This window comes from Perca fluviatilis, chromosome 15, assembly GCF_010015445.1.
Source record: "Perca fluviatilis chromosome 15, GENO_Pfluv_1.0, whole genome shotgun sequence".
NCBI classification, from domain to species: domain Eukaryota; kingdom Metazoa; phylum Chordata; class Actinopteri; order Perciformes; family Percidae; genus Perca; species Perca fluviatilis.
This window is the reverse complement of record NC_053126.1, coordinates 19,397,031-19,418,005: the sequence shown is the minus strand read 5'-3', so window position 1 is coordinate 19,418,005 and position 20,975 is coordinate 19,397,031. Positions and strand designations below refer to the sequence as shown.

Below are 20,975 nucleotides of genomic sequence, written 5' to 3'. Positions count from 1 at the left end.
GTGTACAGAAGATGTTAACTTGGTGGCGGGTAGGATTGGGTATTGTTTGGGTTTTTTCTGATACCGGTGCTAAATCGATACTTTTAAAATGGTGCCGGTGCCTAAACGGTGCCTGAACCGGTACTTTTCAATAAAGTTAATAAAAAAAAGAAGAAAAAAAAAGAAGGGTAGTAAACAACAGTCAGTGACTTGTTTATTGCTAAGACCATGGTCAAAATTAAAGATTTAATAATAATGTAATAACTATTACAATAACAATAACTTATTTCACCAGTGAATTGTTGTTGAACCCCAGATGGGAAAAGGGTATTTTACAATTACTGTGAATGCACCACGAGGCTACCTGTTTTAAGTGAATGCACCGTCTGTGTTGTTTAATTCCGACAACGGCAGCTGCAAGTGAACGCACCGTCTGTGTTGTTTAATTCCGACCATATAAACATATGAATTCCGACAATGGCAGCTGCTGTGCTGCAGTGCAGACTGTTACATCCCGCTGTTGAAGTCCTCCACAGTGAAATACAGTCACACTTTACACTGTTTAACGTTAGCTGTCAGCATTTTACCGGTGTTTAATCCAGCTGCTAGCTAAAGGTAGGCTAACGTTAACTGCTGTCAGGTGTAGTGTAAAGTCAGGCACCGAAATGAGGCACCGAAACTTTCATTCTTATTCGGTCTCATTACTACCGTTTACGTTGGCACCGGTTCCCTATTGGCACCGCGTTTCGGTACCCAACCCTAGTGGCGGGGTAGTCTCGCTTTGCCAGACCTTCCTCCGCAGCGTTGCGAAGGAAGGTCTGGCTAGTCCACACAGCATTCCGAGAAGGAACTTATTTTGGTGGAACGTGTACTTTCAAAAGTTGTTTTAGTTGTGCAACAGAAAACTCAGATTGGAGCAGTCCTTATAAATCGACCAATCGAGTTTAAAATTCCAACACAAAGAATACAGAAGGTACCGGACATCTGGGCGAAAGGACCGTGATCAGGCGGAATTTCTGGCAGCACGGGAGCAATCCCAGAGGTGGAACGTCGTGGATATAGACTAGTGGCGGGGTTTAGAAAGATGAAATGGAGTAGAAGGAGGAACCAAAGCTTTATACAGTGATCAACAAAAGATGCTTTCTGTTTACGTACTTGCTCCTTCCATTAGGCTTGTATCCATGAGTGCGGGAAGAGCTGCATCGGATGTGGACGTCTTGCTCCTGTCCCGATCTCGTTCCCGGTCTCTTTCACGGTCTCTTTCCCTTCCTGTGGATGAGGCCTCCCCAGCTCGTCGCTGCCTGTTCTTCTGGGCCTCCATGGCTTTGAGCTTCCGGGCGTGCTTGTGGCCCTTATAGTGGGCCTCTGCTTGGTTCTGCAGGAAAATGAGAGAAAACCAGGTCAGGAGGGAAAAGCAGAAAGGAGTGTTTGACTCAATGCATTATCTGCTGGAAAGACTGAGCCCACGTGCAATAAATGTTAAAATGCACGCCTGAATATTCACTCTATTGCAGGCTTACACAGGATGCAAAGACGAGAGTCTGTTTCCACCTGATAACAGCGCTGGCACATTGGGAGGCCAGAGGTATAATTGCATGTGTAATATGCAACAAGAGAGAGGATCCCATCTCCACAACTACCATATTAATGTGCACTGTGAGAGGCAGCCTCTGCATATCCTAGACACGTGGCAACACATACACACATCTGAGCACTCACACAAACCCACAAATACAAATCAAGACGCAAAACACATTCTGACTGACTGCAATGCAGCAATAAACACGTTCACACAAATTACCCTCTGGGTGGATCGAGATTTACCTTCACATTCTCATCATTCTCACGGCCCTGTTCAATCCAAGAACAAAGCCCCTGTTGTCAGAGCAAGCGTGGATACATAGGAATAGCAGAGAAATCAATACAGAGATCAGTCATTAAAAGCTAAAACAACCTCCAGGGATCAGCTCTCATCAGCTCCTGGCCTGGGTAGAACATAGTTATAGAGGGAAGGAGCAGAACTAGAACCTGGCTAAATGAGTTCCAAATTAAATCTAAAGTGTGAAAAAGTTAAATGTCCCCAAATAACACAAATTATAGAGAAGAGTAATATGGAAATTGTCATACCCTCAGTATTTAAGAGTTAATGGATGAAGGATTGAGAATAAAATAGCCTTTTTCCAATAGATGGATGTTTTGTTATGTGGAGCAAGGTAAGTCTTTCCGCCAAGAGTGCAATGCTCCGAGCCCTTATTGAGTTTTAATTCCCTGGGAAATAAATCATGCAAATCCTCAGGGACAAAACAAGTTGAGTAAAGAGACTGGACTTCATTTTGAAGTGCTTCTAAGTGAGGAATAAGTATGCAGAAATTACTAAAAGACTGTTTCAGTAGGAGCAGTTAGTGCTTGTGCTGTGTGAGTGCACGGATACAAGGTTCCAGGCACACATACATGCACCACCACTGCCACCAGTTGTATGTGTTAGCTGTTGTAAACATTAGCAGTCTGGGGATGAAGTTAAACAGGTACACTTCACATTAGCGAGCCTAATGGTGGGATATAGCGAAGACCTATGAATAATGTGGCTGTCAAAGCATCTGTAAAAACAACTTGAATACTTCAGCACATCGTGTGACTGATCTGCCGTGAAAAGGCTTCAGAGATTAGCGTGATGTGACGAATTCAGCCAGCGCCTTCTCTATCACCAGTCTCTCCATCCAATTCAGTCTCAGTGGAGGCAGAATGACAAGGTGTGAAATGAGCTTTGGTTTTCACATCACCATGCTGGCCAGCAGGATACAGTACTCTTCTAAGGGATTCCTCATTGTCCGGTGATTAAGCAATCCTACTGCTAAAAGTGAACACTGGACTACAGTATATCTGGTGCATAGACATTATGTCTGGTGGGTGTGGAACATGTCCCCCATAGCTCGGAAATGGCACTGAATCATCTCTCCCAATAATGACTTGCTTGTAGCTAAAATAATAAAAAGGCATAATAAAAATCAAATGGATCTGCCAATTGGTGTGCTTAATTAATTCAACAATCACTGAGTTGATCACTGATTGTGGAGGTGCATGTTTCCCCTCAAGTCACTACAAACGTTCAGATTGGTGGTAACAAGTATTGCCTTTAGTAAATTTGCCAGACACAGTTGTCTCTGTGATATTTGCAGCACTCTGTGTAATTATTTGTATTTTAAATATGATGAACAAGAGAAAAGACAAACAACAAAAGCCCTCCTGTCGCCTTGACTGGAAATTTAAATAAACAACAAAACAAAAAATATGAGCGAAATAACTGATGATCCACATTAGCATGCAAAATGCTGTAATGGCGTCACTTCTTCAAACTATTTCATTTCCATTTTTGGAAAAGTGAAAAAAAGGGAATTTTAGTTTTACAGTAGAAAGGCCCAAGGAAACCAGAGGGCACTCAGGCCACTGAGGTGTTCCTCTAGTGTGACATTAAAGGAATAGTTCGCCATTTTGGGAAATATATTTATTCGCTTTCTTGCAGAGAAGTTGGATGAACGTCTCTCATGTCTGTAAAAGTAATTAAAAGCTTCAGCCAGCAGCTGGCTAGCAGCAGCAGCAGCAGCAGCTGGGAACAGCTAGTTTACTCTATCTGAAAATAATAATCCCCCTAACAATGGCCTCTTTTACAGAGAGATTACGCAATACTGCCATAAAGAAGATCCACCATCACGCCGACTCTGGTTTTTTAGACTGAATCCAACAACGCTGGCATTAATGCCGCCCCAGTGTGTGGTTTTAGATAGAATGCCGGCATTCCAGAAGCAAAAGAAGTGACGTGTAACACAACAGTGTTGGCGTCTAGTGTATGTGTGTGCGTGTAGTCCCGGCATGCCAACTGTCCCTAACGGACGTCGATTAGGCTCTGTTACTACCTACTACCTCTGCTGTCGGCTTAACAATGGAACAACTCTGTCCCTCCATTCCATGTCCGTATCTTTTATACTGAACAGTGAGGCGGAATAACGGTGAAACATCTTGTTATTAAATCGGTAAAAAAAAAAAAAGATACCTTGTGGTTTTGAGGGGGGGTTGTGTGCTGGGCTATATCTCGTACAGGTGTAGCAATGTCCTGGACTCTGCGCTGGTTACCTGGCAACCTCACAGTGATGACAAGACTCCAAGAAGTTACTTTGTCTGATTAAGAAATAGTCTGGCATACGCCCCCATGTAAAACCAGCTTAGTTTCAAAGTGCAGTTAGAAATATTTTGTAACCTTAGGAGAGAGCCAGGCTAGCTGTTTCCCTGTTTTTAGTCTTTGTGCTAAGCTAGACTAACCTGCTACTGACTCCAGTTTCATATTTAGCATACACATAAGAGTGTTATTGATCCTCTCACTTAAAAGGTGCACAATAAGTTCCTGCATGGTTTCAGCGCAATTTCATTTTTGTCTCAAATCGTAGGCATCTCTCCTTGATCCGCTAGCTGCCTGCCCCCCTGAATACACTGTGAAAAAGCCCGGTCTCGGGAGACAACACAGGGTTCATAAAAGTCAAACAAACACTAGGGGCACAGGCTGTCAGACATGTATAAAGTACTAGAGACCCAGACTTGAGTAAAAGTACAAGTGCTCTATAAAAAAAGTTACTTGAGTAGAAGTTGAAGTGCTCTTTAACTGTCCTGTTGTCCTTGGGTCAATTTTGACCCCTTTTTTTTCTATATCAGAATTTGAGGTTTTCTTTCAACCAAATTTTCAAAAAAATATCGTGGATAGTTTCGTACAATGCTCTTCACAAGTAAAATAAATGCTCAGTTCACTACTTTTATTGAATTCAGGTGTATTATTCAATTTTATAGCATTTGAAGAATAATTGATAAAAGAATGTTAAAAGAAATGGACAAAAATATCGGAAAAAAAGTGACACAAATTGTCAGGAAAAGTGCCAAAGACATCGGGAAAGGCGACAAAAGTGACGATAAAGACGGCCAAAACAACAAAAAAAGTTTTAATTTTTTAATTCTGACCCAGAAAAACAAAAGTGTTGCATGGTCGACAGGAAGACAACACAAGGGTTAAGCCCCACACTAAAGTGGAAATACTAAAGTATTCAAAAAATGTTTTACTTAAGTATTGCAAGTAGTTTATTTTAAAATGTACTACTCAAATACAAGTATTGTGTTGTGTTATTAAAGAATGCAGTCAAAAGTTTGAATATCATATTGTTTATATTATTTCCAATGTTTAGCCTAAATTAGGCCTGTCCTTTACAAACACCAAAGCAAGTAAGCGCTGTGACTACTCTTCTGAAGTAATTTTGGAGAGGTAGTTAAATACACTGGTTGACTGACATGACACCATTGTAGCCTATTCATACAAAACTATCAATCCAGGCTAAAGTGAATGATATTAATAATGCATGCATATTGCGTCCTCTAAATTTTAGGTTGTGGTCGACTAGCGGGGCCTGCTTTGGTTGTTTGATAAATTGATCAACATAGATTGTGATTGGTGGTTTGCTGTGCATGCAGACCTGCATGTCACACACTAGCAATAAACTGTGTATCCAAGAACACTTCAGTCAGTGTAAATTTCGTTATATCAGACACAGACTGCTGTTGTAGATTGGTGTTACGTTTCCAGCGTCCCGGCTCCGAACCGTAACATGTTGGTACTTTTTCTCCTACCTATATTAGCTTTAGCCTGGCTGGTAGCAGCTTTCTGTGGTGAAAAATGGCAAGGTGACGTCATGATAACGTTGCATTAATCAGGTGATTTAGTTCATCTTTGCAGCGAACATAAAACACTGACTACTGTAGCTTCAATACCCATGGAAATGTGCATCACTGTGTCAGCGGCAGCTGCCGCTTACCGTACTTTTCTACACACGGAGAGCCTCACTTCCCATAACAAACCCCGTCGGACTAACGTTCCGTCACATACACACGTCGTTGCCCACATGACCACCTGTCTTAAAGGGGAAGGCTCGGCCGGTAACAATCATGTAAAAGGAGAACGGTGAAAGTTTACTTTTCTATCAAGCAGCAAAAAAGTTTAAGCGTCAACATCGCAACATCCTGCGATGTGACTATCGCACATGCGCACATGGCGATGTAGACGATGTAACAAAATATCGTGAAGCCCTAGTAATGATGCAGCACATAAAAAATTTATCGGTGTAAAAGTATTGAACTCATCGAAAATATTTACTGAAGTAAAAGTGGAAAAATAATACTCCAGTAGAGTAAAGATACAGCCTTTCAGTACTTAAGTACAGTAGTGAAGTAGTTCTACTTCGTTACTATACAGCTCTGCAGGCTGTGCACCAAAATACAACAAACCACGTTCCTGCCAATCACCAACAAGATGGTTGGGGGAGGAGGTGGGGGTTAGTGCGCATGCACATAATGGGGGCCGGGGGCTTGATTGAGTAGCGTGAGTTGTATCTGAGAGTAGCTGCTACAAACGTGGTTTATTGTATTCTGGTGCACAGCCTGTGCCCCTAGTGTTTGTTTGATGTTTACGACCCCTGTGTTGTCTCCCGAGACCGGGCTTTTTCACAGTGTATTCAGAGGGGCAGGCAACTAGCGGATCAAGGAGCGATGCCTACGATTTGAGACAAAAATGAAAATGAAAATGAAATTGTGCTGAAATCTTAGGAACTCATAGTGCACCTTTAACCCAAGAAAGTGAATAAGCGTATTTCTGAAAATGTTGACCACTAGAAGGGAGCAACGACTAACGTTCCTATCTGTAAGCTACACTGTATTTTCATGATGTCATAGTGCACTGGCACACCACAGGAGGTCGGCAAAAACAAGATTTTTAGCCAGTGTTAAGTTGCTCTTTAAGGCCCAATTGTGCTATACTGAGCAGCAGAGAAAGCATACTTATTGCCCCCAAGGATAACTTGATTTTTAATATGTGAGCAAAGTCTGAGGAGGGTACATGGAAGTGTTAGGAGAGTACTGATGCTCTCAGAGAGACAGATAAAGCTACAGTCAGACCTGTCACTTCTCTTTAAGTCGGTGTGCAGAGGCAGGGAATGGGATTTGCTCTAGTGTGTGAGGAACACGTCTGAGTCTCCTCTCCCCCCTCAGTTTGCTGTCTCCTGTGCCTCAGCCCTTCTTTGAAGATGGAGTCCAAAAAAAAGTGTGTGCCTGTGTGTGTGTGTTTTATTGTGCCTAGACATTAATGTCTTAAGGCTTTCTGGACTATTGTCTATTTGTTTATGTGAATATGCATGAAGTGTCATGGGATGTTTGTCTGTGTGTCTCTCTGTGTGAATGTGTGTGCTCTAGCGTGCATGTTTGCAAGCGTGCAGTATGTGTATTTGTTTATGTGTGCGCGTGCTAGGGGTGTTAAGGATGGGAGAAATGGAAAGAGAAGCCGAGAATGCTGCTTCCTGCTGGGGCTACTGATTGTTTCTGCTCTTTGCTGATAAACGACAGCTTTCCCTGCTGTCTAATCCCTCATACCAAAACAACAGACAGACAGACAGACAAACAGACAGACACACACACACACACACATACACACACGCGCGCACACACACACATACACACACGCGCACACACACACACACACACACACACACACACACACAGTCAGTAGATGGGCTTTGGTAATTGAGGGACGGCAATATTTTCAAAAAAACAATATTCAAGAAGATAGCACAAAACAAAGAGTTTTGTTTTTCTGAGGCTAGTCTCACTTTTTGGAATAGATTGCTTTTATGTTGTAAATGACACAGTCTGGCATGCTGTCTCTTTCTCTCTCTTATCGTCCCACAAGCTTTCTATATTTCTCGTAAACACCAAGGCATAAAGCCACTAAAACATTTCTTACCGTTGAGTTAAAGCGCAGGTGGCAAATGTTGCAGGAGATAATCTGTTTCTTCTTGAGGGGCTGAGGGACACCAAATGTGTGGTTGATCACTGCCTTCTGGACAGGGTCCATCTGAGAGACAGTAAGAAAAGACCAGTACAAACAACATTAGTGCTGCCTATAAAATTTTATTTTCCCAAATCAAATTGTGAAATGTTTGTGCAGCAGAACAACTCAGATGAGGTTCCCCAGTAAGACAAGATTCAATCTTTATTGTGGCCATACTTTTATTAAGTATCCCCAAATACATCAGTAGACAGCACAACATTTCACCCAAATACTTCAAGCTGCTGCAGTAGAATGTAATGGGGAAATAACTTCAGTTATTCGTGATACATGGTGTCAGTCCCTCAGGGGAAACGTTCATGATTCAACATTTTGGCACCAACTCTTGTTAGAGGTGAAAGTTGGTTAGCTAAAACTAATGCAGTCTAATTCAACAGTCTTGCAATAAACCCTACCTTCATGAAGGTTAAAACCCCCTGCATGGAACCAGAGGGGATGAATACGATACACTCCATGTTCATCATAGTGATTAAAGATTTAAAAAATAAAAATAAACTAATAACAAGAAATCAGGGACAAACAGGGAGTGTCTACCTGTTATAGCTGAGCAGATTTACGATAAATCTGGCACAAATTAAAACTAGCATGAGGTTGCATGACCCTGTGATGTGAGGGGAATGTTTCAGTTTTTCCCTGCAAGGAATGTGTGTGAAACATTTGTGCATGACTTTTCTGACAATAGTGGCTGTTTTGCCTACAGTACATGCATGGAGTAAATAGTAACATGACCATATTTTTATTTTGTTACTTTTTATAAAAGAGAAAAGCAGAAATGCTTTAAGAGTCATACTGCCACACTCCTTATGATGCGCTGGATGAGGGTAGGGTACATGTCAGTATAAGAGCTAACCACCTGAGGGAGGAGTGGAAAGGCCTACTTTTTACATTTCATCAAACTATACCTCATGACAACTAATTAAGCATTGCTCCTACACTGTCACAATTAGGATTGGGTATCGTTTTTTTTTTTTTCGGTTCCGGTGCTAAATCGATACTTTTAAAACGGTTCCGGTGCCTAAACGGTGCCTGAATCGGTACTTTTCAATAAAGTAAAAAAAAAATAAGAAAAAAAATAAGGGTAGTAAACAACAGTCAGTGACTTGTTTATTGCTAAGGACATGGTCAAAATTAAAGATTTAATAATAATGTAATAACTATAACAATAACAATAAGTTATTTCACCAGTAAATTGCTGTTGAACCCCAGATGGGAAAAGGGTATTTTACAATTACTGTGAATGCACCACGAGGCTACCTGTTTTAAGTGAATGCACCGTCTGTGTTGTTTAATTCCGACAACGGCAGCTGCAAGTGAACGCACCGTCTGTGTTGTTTAATTCCGACAACTGCAGCTGCAAGTGAACGCACCGTCTGCGTTGTTTCATTCCGACCATATACACATACTGTATATCTATGAATTCCGACAACGGCAGCTGCTGCGCTGCAGAGCAGACTGTTACATCCCGCTGTTGAAGTCCTCCACAGTGAAATACAGTCACACTTTACACTGTTTAACGTTAGCTGTCAGCATTTTACCAGTGTTTAATCCAGCTGCTAGCTAAAGGTAGGCTAACGTTACATGCTGTCAGGTGTAGTGTAAAGTCAAGCACCGAAATGAGGCACCGAAATTTTCGTTCTTATTCGGTCTCGTTACTACCGTTTACGTCGGCACCGGTTCCCTATTGGCACCGAGTTTCGGTACCCAACCCTAGTCACAATGATCGAATGTTATGTGACTGTATTAATTACAAATGTAAATATATTCAGGCTGATTGTAATACTTCAACAATAGATGGCTGCCAACTGTTTCTACTCTTTTCTCTTTGTTACAGTGCAAAAGTGAGCAGGTAAACAAAGTCTACCATGCACAGGGGAAATCAACAAGCCATGCCAAGTTCAATTAAGTAGCAAGAAGAACTACTACAACAACAACAACAACAACAACAACAACAACAACAACAGATATACATAACTTTGAGAAACAAATCCTTGGCCATTAAAAAGAAAGTCAAACAGTGCTTGACTGCCTAAAGATAATCTAAGACCTGAGCTTTAGATGATATTATCTATGCAGTAACAGGAAAAATCACCAGTTTATATAGTGACACTCCACATAAAGATGGCCTTGCTTGAGACTCTGAAGCTCTCTTTTTGAGTCTGCAGTGTAACAACAATTATACTGATGATATTACTTATCCCACACAATTTCTTATTGATTATATCAAACTGTATTCTATTTAAGATATTTTCTTTTTCAAAATGTTTTACAATTATACTATATATTTTTAATTTTCAATCGGCTTTGAACAATGCCATTTATTTGCACAAAAATGTAACACCTATGGTCCACCCACACAAGTGGGGGTTTGTAGGCTACGCAATGCTCTTGATCGATATCTTCCTCACTGTTCAGTTGCACCTGTTAAGTTGGGATATGGGCCAACTTTACACTGAGAATAGGTCTAATCAGCAGGTTAACGGAAAACACACGTCGGTGTGCTGAGCATTGAACTTACATAATTATTTAAGATAAATCTCTTTATGAAATTTTATATGTAAATCCCACTGATAAGATTTTTTTTTGCATGCAACTAGTTTCCATACTTTACCAATTCTCACTTTTGTAGTAATTTCCCTGCTTTCTCTTTCTTGTTAGGGCCTGAGTGCCGACAGTGGCGAAGGCCCTATTGAAACTGAAGGAATTATTATTCTTTATCCGGCAAATGAATCGCCTTTTTGAGGGGCTTAACATACTCAAAAACTCACGTCAAATTTACGTATTTTAAGGGTTTCGGGAATAGGCGCACAAAAATGGCTCGCTAGCGCCCCCTACAAAATGTAACATTTTTTAACCCTGCAGTACGTTTAACGTAGACTCACGAAACTTGGAACAGATATGAAGCATGTCAAGACGTTTAAAAAACGTCATTAGAGCCATACCCTAAATCCAACAGTAAGTCCGCCATTTTGAATTGAAAGTTCAAAATTTGTGCAATTTTGGCCATTTCATGTTATTGTAATTTAACGAACTCCTCCTAGAGATTTCATCTGATCGACTTCAAATTTGGTCTGTACCATCTTAAGACCTTAAAGATGAAAATGTATTAAAAGAAAAACTTTTCGTCATAGGGCATGGTCGTGGCGGGGCGGCCATTTTGTGCGTTTCTCCATCGAAACAGGAAGTGGGTGTAACTTGAGTGTACATTGTCCAATTGGCTTGAAACTTTTCAGAATTCATAAGAGTCCAACCCTGAGGACAAATAAAGGCCGATATTTACTCAAAGTCATAGCACCCCCTAGTGGCAACAGGAAATAGGCCTTAAAGTCAAGGTGCTATACTTTAACGAACTCCTCCTAGAGATTTCATCAGATCGACTTCAAATTCGGTCTGTGTCATCTTAAACACCTTAAAGATGAAAAGTTATTAAAACAAAAACTTTTCGTCAAACAGTGTGGGCGTGGTGTGGCAGCCATTTTGAGATTTATCGATAAACGAAGAAGTTGTTGTAACTTTAGTGTACATTGTCCAATTTGGCCAAAATTTCTCACGATTGACAAGAGTCCAGGCCTGAGGTCATATGTAGGCCAAAATTGACTTTTGGTCATAGCGCCCCCCGCTGGCAACAGGAAATCAGCCTTATATGACAAACATCATCCAATTTACATGACCACGCCCACTTACTCAGGCCATGCCCCCTCTCATAACATTTGAACCGTTTATGGTAGACTCTTGTGTGAGGTGTCATTGAACTCAGCAGAGAGTTCCTTCTTCATTGGTGATGGTTTGGCCCGCCCCCTATGCTTAAGCCACACCCCTTTCATAACATTTGAACCGTTTAAGGCGAGACACGGCAGGCAAAAACATTGGGGGGGGGTTTCACTGGTCAAGTTTGAGATTTTGGGCTATTTGTCTTTCAGACTTCGTCAATTGAAGTGCTCTGACATTTCCGCGGTAGTTCAGAATGTCGAAAGAAGCGCGTCGAAAACGGTCGAAAATCATCTCGGAGAAGACAGGGGATTACAAACTAAGACAGCAGATGATGAAATGCCATCACATAGTACGTCAATGTGTAAACTGTTGTTCAGAAAACAGGAGTTTTCAGACAGCGGAGGTAATCAGACTCTTTCTCTCTCTCTCTCTCTCTCTCTCCAAGCAGTTTACAGAAATTCATAGCCTACATGTCATATATTAAATATGTAGGTGTGACATATACAGTACAGGCCAAAAGTTTGGACACACCTTCTCATTCAATGTGTTTCTTTATTTTCATGACTATTTACATTGTAGATTCTCACTGAAGGCATCAAAACTATGAATGAACACATATGGAATTATGTACTTAACAAAAAACTTAACCCTTGGTGTTCTCTCAATGAGCTTCATGAGGTAGTCACCTGAAATCGTTTTCACTTCACAGGTGTGCCTTGTCAGGGTTAATTAGTGGAATTTTTTTCCCTTATTAATAAAAAAGCAAAGGGTGGCTACTTTGAAGAATCTAAAATATAAGACATGTTTTCAGTTATTTCACACTTTTTTGTTAAGTACATAATTCCATATGTGTTCATTCACAGTTTTGATGCCTTCGGAAAGTAAAAATCTACAATGTAAATAGTCATGAAAATAAAAGGAAACGCATTTGAATGAGAAGGTGTGTCCAAACTTTTGGCCTGTACTGTATATGCACTATTCTAATATAATTACTATACAATACTAATCAAATCTGTAATTTGGGATCCTAAGTGGTTGGGAGTCCCTGGGGCTGTGGCAGGCAGATACATATTTAGCTGTCAGTGGAGCTACTGTCACCTCTCCTAGGAGAACTTCCCGCTTCTTTTCTGGTGTTCACTTTGGGAAGTTTTATTTTTTTGGCTATTTTTCCAAGGTGTAAATCTCTTAGTGAAGATACTTTTCCCAGTGGAGGAGGAAGTGCATCTCTGTCTGACCCAGTTGGTGGTCACTGAGCCTGTATTAAGTCAGGATCCGTCTCTTCTTCATATCCATGACAGTGTGAAGATAATCTGTCAAATAACAATTTAGTCTACTTTGTTTGCTTTCTCCAATGTTCTAAATATTGGTCTTTTGAATAATTCATAAGAAGCTCATCCCTGTATATCACTGGATGTCCAGTGACAGCCTGCTCAAGCACATGCAGCATGGAGGCACTCAGAATGCCAACGCATGCCTAAACTTGGTAATATGGGCCCAATGTCCAAAAACAGTCTTTGTGGGGAAAAGCAGGGTTGAGGCTGCAGCCAGTATGGCTATTTCTACATTCAATGAGGGTGCCTGTGCCATGCTGGCTGTGATGGAGAAATTGTGGCTTCAGAGCACAGACTGTCAATGCAATGAAGGATGACGACATGGTTAGGATCTGAAAAGCTAATAGTGTCCATTACGCCAGTGCAAAGCGGAGCTGTAAAAGTGTAAACAGAGCCAAAAAAGTGAAAAGACACCAGCAGGAGATGGAGGAGGGCCCTACATATGGTACAGGCATGGATATGTAGACTGTAAATTAACTTGGAGGAACTAGGCTATGTAACGGTTGTGTTCTGTCAGTTCAAAGTTGGTCATATAATGGTCTTCAGTTGAAGGCCATGGTTGATGTGTTGTTTTGGATTTTATGATGAAGCAATAATGAGTTTTGGATGTTAAACAGTGTGACATGGATCTTACTTGGACCTAAAGGCATATTTGTCTGTAATGTATGTCTTTCAATAGAAATTAGTGGAATTTTGCCATAAAAATCTTTAAAGCCTGTTTTCTCAAAATTACTTTTCTCTCATACTCCAAGTCCAAAATCTCCACTTACTGTTACTCCAGTAACACCTATATACATCAAACTTTCCAGTCTTGTACCTAGTTATATTATGAAGACATTTACAGAGGGATTTGTAAATATATTATTCCTAGCCTGATTTATATAACCTTTTATTCCAAAAACCATGGTGAAAATATATTCTGATTTACAGGATAACAAAAGTAGATATCCATAAAACCCTCTGTAATTTTTTCCCATCTAATATGTGAACACAATGAAAAAAGAATTTTGAACCTGGCTTTATCCAATATTCAGATTTCAGAACATTAAATTACAGAAAAAACATTTTTTCCTCATCTTAATGTAAGTAATATACTGGGAGAGTTTCATGGTGATATCTGCTAGTTAAAAATGTTACTCTATTCACCTGTAGTGTCTCGCCTTAAGGTAGACCCTTGTGTGAGGGATCATTGAACTCAGCAGAGGTACTTCTTCATTGGTGATGGTTTGGCCCGCCCCCTATGCTTAAGCCATGCCCCTTTCATAACTGGTAACCCATTTAAGGTAGAGTCTTGTTTGATGTATCATTGAACTCAGCAGAGAGTTTCTTTTTGATTGGTGATGGCTTGACCCGCCCCCTATGATGTAGCCACGCCCCTTTTTATAACTAATGACCCATTTGATGTACACTATTGTGTAAGGCATCATTGAACTCAGCAGAGATTTCCATTTTCATTGGTCATGGTTTGGCCCACCCCCTTTGGTCTAGCCACGCCCCCTTTACAGCTAATGAACTGTATGACATAGACCCTTGTGTGAGGTATCATTGAACTTAGCAGAGAGTTCCCTTCTCATTGGTGACGATTTGCAATGTCTGAGTGCCGCTCAAATGCACGGTCGCAAGGAGTGGCATCCGCCAATAACCCCGATGCGCGCAGAAGAGCGAGGGCCCATCCAACGATGCTTGCAGCTTTAATTTCACTTGCTTTAAATTCCCAAAGCAATGGGGGTAGCATGCTTGCTTGAATTTTTATGTCTAGCAACATTATTTAATTTGACTTATATGACAGTAGACTACTCAGTATTGTTTAGTATATTATGTATTTGTGCTGTTGCAACAGTTCCTGTTTCTACTTAACTGAACTGATGGCTCATTGATCGCACCTGTGCCTGCTATATTTAAGTGACCTGAAAGCATGACTCTGTAAGCACTGATGAAAGGGACTGCTATCGGTTTTAATGTCTGACTTTATTGTGCACCTGAGTACTTTTGTATTATGCAATTAAATTCAAAGGAAAAATATTTTGTTTTCAGAAATGTGTCTTTCTGTTGCAGTTTTCTCTTCATTACCTCACAGTAAAGACAGGATACATTCTGCTGGTGTGGAATCCTATTTACTGTATGTGACTGTCACCACAAAACACTTTTTTTTTTAGATTATTTTTTTGGCTTTTCCGCCTTTATTTGATAGGACAGCTAGGTGAAAAGGGGAGAGAGAGGGGGAAGACAGGCAGGAAATCGTCACAGGTCGGATTCGAACCCTGGACCTCTGCGTTGAGGCATAAACCTCTCAGTATATGTGCACAAAACACTTTTCATTTAGCATGCAGACCTCCAAAATGGGGCTGAGCTATGCTGTATTAAGAGAAGTGGGGCTTGATTCACAGTGTCCAAGATAGAAATTCTCACAATACTGAAAAATGGCTCCTAATATTGTTCTTGCTGATAAAAAAATGATGCAAGTTTAAAGGAGATATACATCCATCCATAATGCAGGCATTTCTTTAAGTTAAAGGAGTATTCAGAGATCTGCCCATGATCTTTGCTGCTTTATTAACACTGTTGAGATGGGGCTATCACTGCAATCAATTTGTAATCAGCTGGATTTATACTTCTGTATCAAGGGGTTACACTTTACCTGTACATGTGTGCCTCCTCAGAAATACAACTACAAGCCAGGGCTACTGTACAAGTTGGACTGCATGAATTGTGATTGGTCAGCTTAAGCTGCTTGTGTTTTCTCATTCAAGTTTCTGATGCTTTTAGAAACTGTTGAGAGTGAAGACAACATTTCAGTAACACATATTTAGCACAGCCATTACGCTGCAGACCTTCTGTTCACCGCGATCACCACTCTGTATGAATTAATGAAAGGTAAACACAGCAATGGCACAGCGGCAGTCTTCTATTTAGTAATGACACATGGCAAAATGGCGTTTTAAGTTACCTGGATGTAGCTCCTGTTCTGTAAGTATGTGTGTAGCCCACCGAAGCCCTGTATCACAAAGTAAATTAAAGAATGTACACACAGTTACTGTGGGGAATATAATTGAATTATGATACAGCCTGATCACGTACAATATATGCTACTGGTTATCTCAATCTGATGCTTAACTATAGATCAAAACCTACCTAGGTATCTATTGGGGGACTCCCATTGACCCCTTGCATACACTAACACTCTATAGTATAAGTTAGTTTGTTCTTAACACAACTGCATTGCCCTGTTGTTACAAGCTTTGCTACGGCTCATATTTAAATGCAGTTAGAGTTCATTGTAATCTCAGTTATGTGACTGTCTAATACATTATGAGTCAGTGCAGCTGAGAGGGAAGTGTTTGGAGAGGGTTTTGGGCAGACTAATTCAGCTTTAACTGTCTGTGAATAGAATGCAGACAGTCCCAGGATGGCAAACTATAAACAGTAGATTGAAAGCCGAGGCTTCATTAGAAGGTCTGCGTGCCACAACGACAGTGGATTTCATTGCGGCACCCTTCAGCATGGTATCACATATAACAATCGTCTTGGATCTCTCCCCAGGCTGGCCCAGGGCCTGGCCTAGTCCATTCCTCTGCTTGCTTGGCAGAGGGATGAACTGGGAGAGCGTTGTTCTCACACTGAGTTAGACCGCTCACTGGAACCACACCGATGGCAGTGCAGACAGCTTCAGCTGCCCAGAGATCAAGAATTTTTTGTGTATTGATGGCAGCAGCAATGGCACACTGCTTTGCTTTCTTTCTGATACACAAGCCTGAACATCAGATTCCTTGGTACCACACAACGAGCTGTGCCATGTCCAAGGCAATGGCCTCATCTGCAAGAGTGGAGTCCTTTTACTATGGATTCCTCACGAAGGCCAGGTGTTAGAGGGGAAATAAACATACCTGGCACTGAAACCTCCATGCTGGTGGTATATCTCTCCCTCAGGACTGTCTTTGTTGCTTCTTTTTGGCCTCTACAGACAACAACATGATTCAACGCTACCTCTGGGAGCAACTGACTTTTCCCTTTACTAGCCGAAGTCTGACCAGTGAAACCTAGCTCTCCCAATCCTGCTGCCCTCTGTCCACCTTAGCAGGGCAGGCTGCACACAGCTATTTGTTTTAAGAACTGAAGAATGTGCCCATTGTCCGTCCGCAGCCATCCTGAACCGACTGCTATAAATGAGTCTTTTGTCCAAGCCCTCCGTCTTCCCCCCGCCATCCTGGTGCAGACAGAACTTATCCTGAGTCCGTGATGGGGTTTCATGGTAGGTAGAGAGAAAGAGACACACAGAGGGGGAGGGAGGATGTAAGATGGGACACCAGGGGAACCGGAGGATATTTAGTTTTGGAGACAGGTTCATTCATCTTCCCCCATGCACACGTCCGGGACAACGTGTGCCTTATCAGGGCTTAGAGAACCTGGGGCTCCCAGTTGAATGGACTTTGTGATTAATGCCACAGCTGAGCTGTCAGACTGTGTTATGGAGGCTAATCATCTCCTCCGTGGACTGAAGCAACACTGATTTGATGTCATTTCCACAGTTATCATAATTTTTGCATTCTGGTTGCAGTGGAGTCCACATCCTACTGCGAATTGTATTCTATTTAACAATGACTGAAAGACTAAATATCATTGCAACTTTGTAAGTATGATTTCCTGCTGCATTTATTAATAATCTATTGCCCCTTTCTACTGCCATTTTCTTCTACAAAAACTTTTATTTTTTTCTAATAAAAGAAGCATGATGTGCAAAAATAAAACAGTGCTTAAATTCTGTGATATATTTGCTGTGGTTTGCCACACACATTTTTTATCGGACAACATAAAGGCTTGAACAGAGCTATGAGTCACAGACGGGTTGAAAATAGAAAGAGCAAGTTTCCCATTGAAACATAAGCACAACACAGACAAAACACTGAACAGAGACCTGCCCTACTGCATCCACCACTAATATAAATACATGAGGGTGTTAGAGGAATAACTGTTTTCCATGCTGATTTTGCTGCTGGGCATGCTCAATCCTCCAAAGGGCAGTATAGGCCACCCAAAGCAGTGGGCGGCAGAACAAATGAATAAACTTCACTTTTCAAATAGCAGGTTGGAGACCCCCCCTACATACACACATACACATCATAAAGCACACATTTATCTACCCCCTCACACATATCCTCCACTGTACGAACCAGCCAGCCAGATATCTATGTGGCCCTACCTCTCTCCCCCCCTTTCTCGCTTGGTTTGAAAAGGTGTAAAGTGGATGCTGGAGTGAAAGCTCTGGCTTATGTTTCATTTACACACCACAGAACTGGAGATGGTTTCACAGTGTGTGATGAGGGAAGTGAACACACACTCACACCTTCATGCACACACACAGACACACAGCGTTACACTGGGATCAAAGAAATCCGAAGTGCCTACACACATACACACACAAAAAATGACAATGGGTATAGCTCTGGTAAGTGAAGAATTCAAGATACAGGCTTTTAATTCCAGGGACTGAGGCAAGGTAAGCATCAGAGCCAAGGGGCTTGAAACCCTAACAGTTTTCTGCTGACGTTCGAAACTAAATAATATGGGTCTCATCTGTAGAGATGCTGATACTGAGGTAACAACTGGAATGCTGAGAGGTGAAACACTGCTTGAATAACGATTAGCACCCCGAACCTGAGGTAAGGCCTCTGCACAGAGACAGAAGTAGAGTTTATGGAATGAGTACTGGAAGCTAAGGTCTGGCAGAACAGATAGTGAGATGGTGAATAACATGGTGGCTATCATTGAGGACACCATTTTATAGGCCTGTCTGTCTTTATACCTCTCACTGATCATGAGGTTGAAGATTGACACTAAATGTATGAAGCATGTGGAACCCCAACCCATATAATTAAGGTTGTTCTTGCCCCAGAGTACATGTTTTTTAATCAATACCACTGATATTTTGCAAGTAAGTTAAAAAAAGCACATTACCAAACACACAATATTACACAATACACAATATTATTTCGGTGGTGAAATTAGTCACCTATTCACATGATATTTCTTGTGGATCCAATTAGGCACTGTATCAATTACAGGTCATCTTGGCCTATGCTAGAGACCTTAATGGATGAAATTCCTAGATGAATTTGTCCACTTTATCTTACTGCTATTTTCCATAACATCAGGTGGAAAGAGCCCTTGCACTCACCGTGTTAAAGTTAGGGAAGAGGCTAAGGGGGGAGGATCCATTGAGTCTGAAGGGCAGTAGATTTTTGAGGTCGAGCGGAGGCTGCAGAGGCCGTCCTGGGACGGGAAGGGAAGCCAGGAGGGGGCTGCCCTGGGCCGACGTACCTGGACAACACAAAGAGATAGATGTTAGAAGTTAAGAAACAAAGGGAAACGTTAACATGAGGGACATTTCTGTTCCAGTGTGACTGTGGAACGGCACTGACGGCTTCCAAAAGGTCAGGTGCTGTGCTCACAGGAGGCCTGACTTTGATTTATTTGATACCAGAGGCACCATTACACCTCCAGCTGACATTCAACACACATTGCACGGCTTTAATGTGTGTAGGAGTGTGCATGTGATTGTATCTGGGACAATACAGTGCGTGTTTCTGTTTTTATGCAGACAATAGGAGGTGTACACGGGCAGTTTTGCTAGAGACTTAATACTCCCATCACCCCAATTGCCCAGACTGATCCCCCAAGGACAAGCCACCTGTCCTCATGTACATACACACACGCACAAAAACACATCATTTAATTACTGATTTATTGGCTGAGGAAAGGTGCCTGTGCGACGGAAAGATGGGAGATATTGAATTTCAAATGGACCAGGGATGAAGAGATTTCTAATTTCCCGCTTGGCTGCGTTTCAGTGGACCACTGTGCTCACGGTGCACAGGCACTTATCCCAGCACTAGGATCAATCATCGGTGTCAGCTGCAGGTCACCGTGGCCACACCAAAGTATGCCTATCATGTGAGCCCTCTTGCAACGCAACACACACACACACACACACACACACACACACACACACACACACACACACACACACACACACACACACACACACACACAGTAAGGTGGTTATACTGCTGCGTGATGCCGCACACCAGAAACAAAAAAAAAAGCAATCACTGACCTTACAATAATACCAGCGGCTTAGAAATAGAGGAGATTGGCCAAAAAAATAACTTCTTCTGAGGGTAGGGGAGGGAGATGTGCAAGATTTCAGAAACAGATGGTAGGATAACAAAAAGGACAAAAAGGGAAAGGTGAAGACAACACTGGTGTCACAGTGACAAATTGGTAATATATTCATAGCTGGGAGTGCATTGTGTATGGTACTACTCTGTTTAGGTTACCAAGCTATCATGTTGTTAAAATAAAATGACTTTATCACACTCAACACTGAGAATTAGTGTTTAATGTCAAATGACCAGTTGTGTTGCGTATGAAAATCAAATGAAGACAAAGGACTGAAAGAATTAAAGAACTGCATTTTGCTAAGCTAAGGTCAGTGAAAATTCAACAGTAATGTCACTAAAAACATGGCAAATTACCAAATCTTGAGGGTAAATCTTTACTGAATCTAAACTTGTTCACAAACACAATCCAATTTTGAATCCAAGGACAATGTTTTCATTAACTAATACACTTTGTTAAGGTGTTAAAAAGATCATGGCTTAAAAAAAGCCAACTTAATTATAGTTCTGCGGTCTCCAGCACAGTCTCCTTACAAAAAGGGCACAACCGTCTCACCATTGGCTCTGAACATAACTCCTAGAAAGAAGGACTGGATGAAATGTAGTGCTATTCCACTTATCGTTCACTGCTCAAACATGGCAACAATATCCATCACAGTAAATAAAAAATTTTTATATCTTAGCATTGGTTTCAAGGTTGTGGTATGATGATGATACTTCTGTATGGCCTGTGTGAAGTACAGAACAGAGTGATAGATGGGGGAATCTGTCAGTGGTCGGGCCCGTGGCTTTCTGCAGCTTGGCAGGATTGGCAGCCATGACGCATGTATGTGGTTGGTGGGTGAGGGGGCTGAA

General features: G+C 41.5%; 1 protein-coding gene across 5 annotated transcripts in view; it reads right to left on the bottom strand.

Moving 5' to 3' along the window:
• The window catches only part of znf385c (zinc finger protein 385C), a 137,862-nt gene that overhangs the window by 10,527 nt on the left and 106,360 nt on the right, over positions 1-20,975 (bottom strand). For 4 of the 5 annotated variants that reach the window (XM_039825107.1, XM_039825108.1, XM_039825106.1 and 1 more), the window contains 4 exons: positions 19,118-19,260; positions 15,893-15,940; positions 7,802-7,912; positions 1,135-1,354 (listed from right to left, as the gene is read on the bottom strand). In XM_039825107.1, coding sequence (XP_039681041.1) covers positions 1,135-1,354; positions 7,802-7,912; positions 15,893-15,940; positions 19,118-19,260 — 522 coding nt within the window. The remainder of the gene's footprint in view (positions 1-1,134; positions 1,355-7,801; positions 7,913-15,892; positions 15,941-19,117; positions 19,261-20,975) is intronic. The other variant, XM_039825109.1, reaches the window with a different exon arrangement.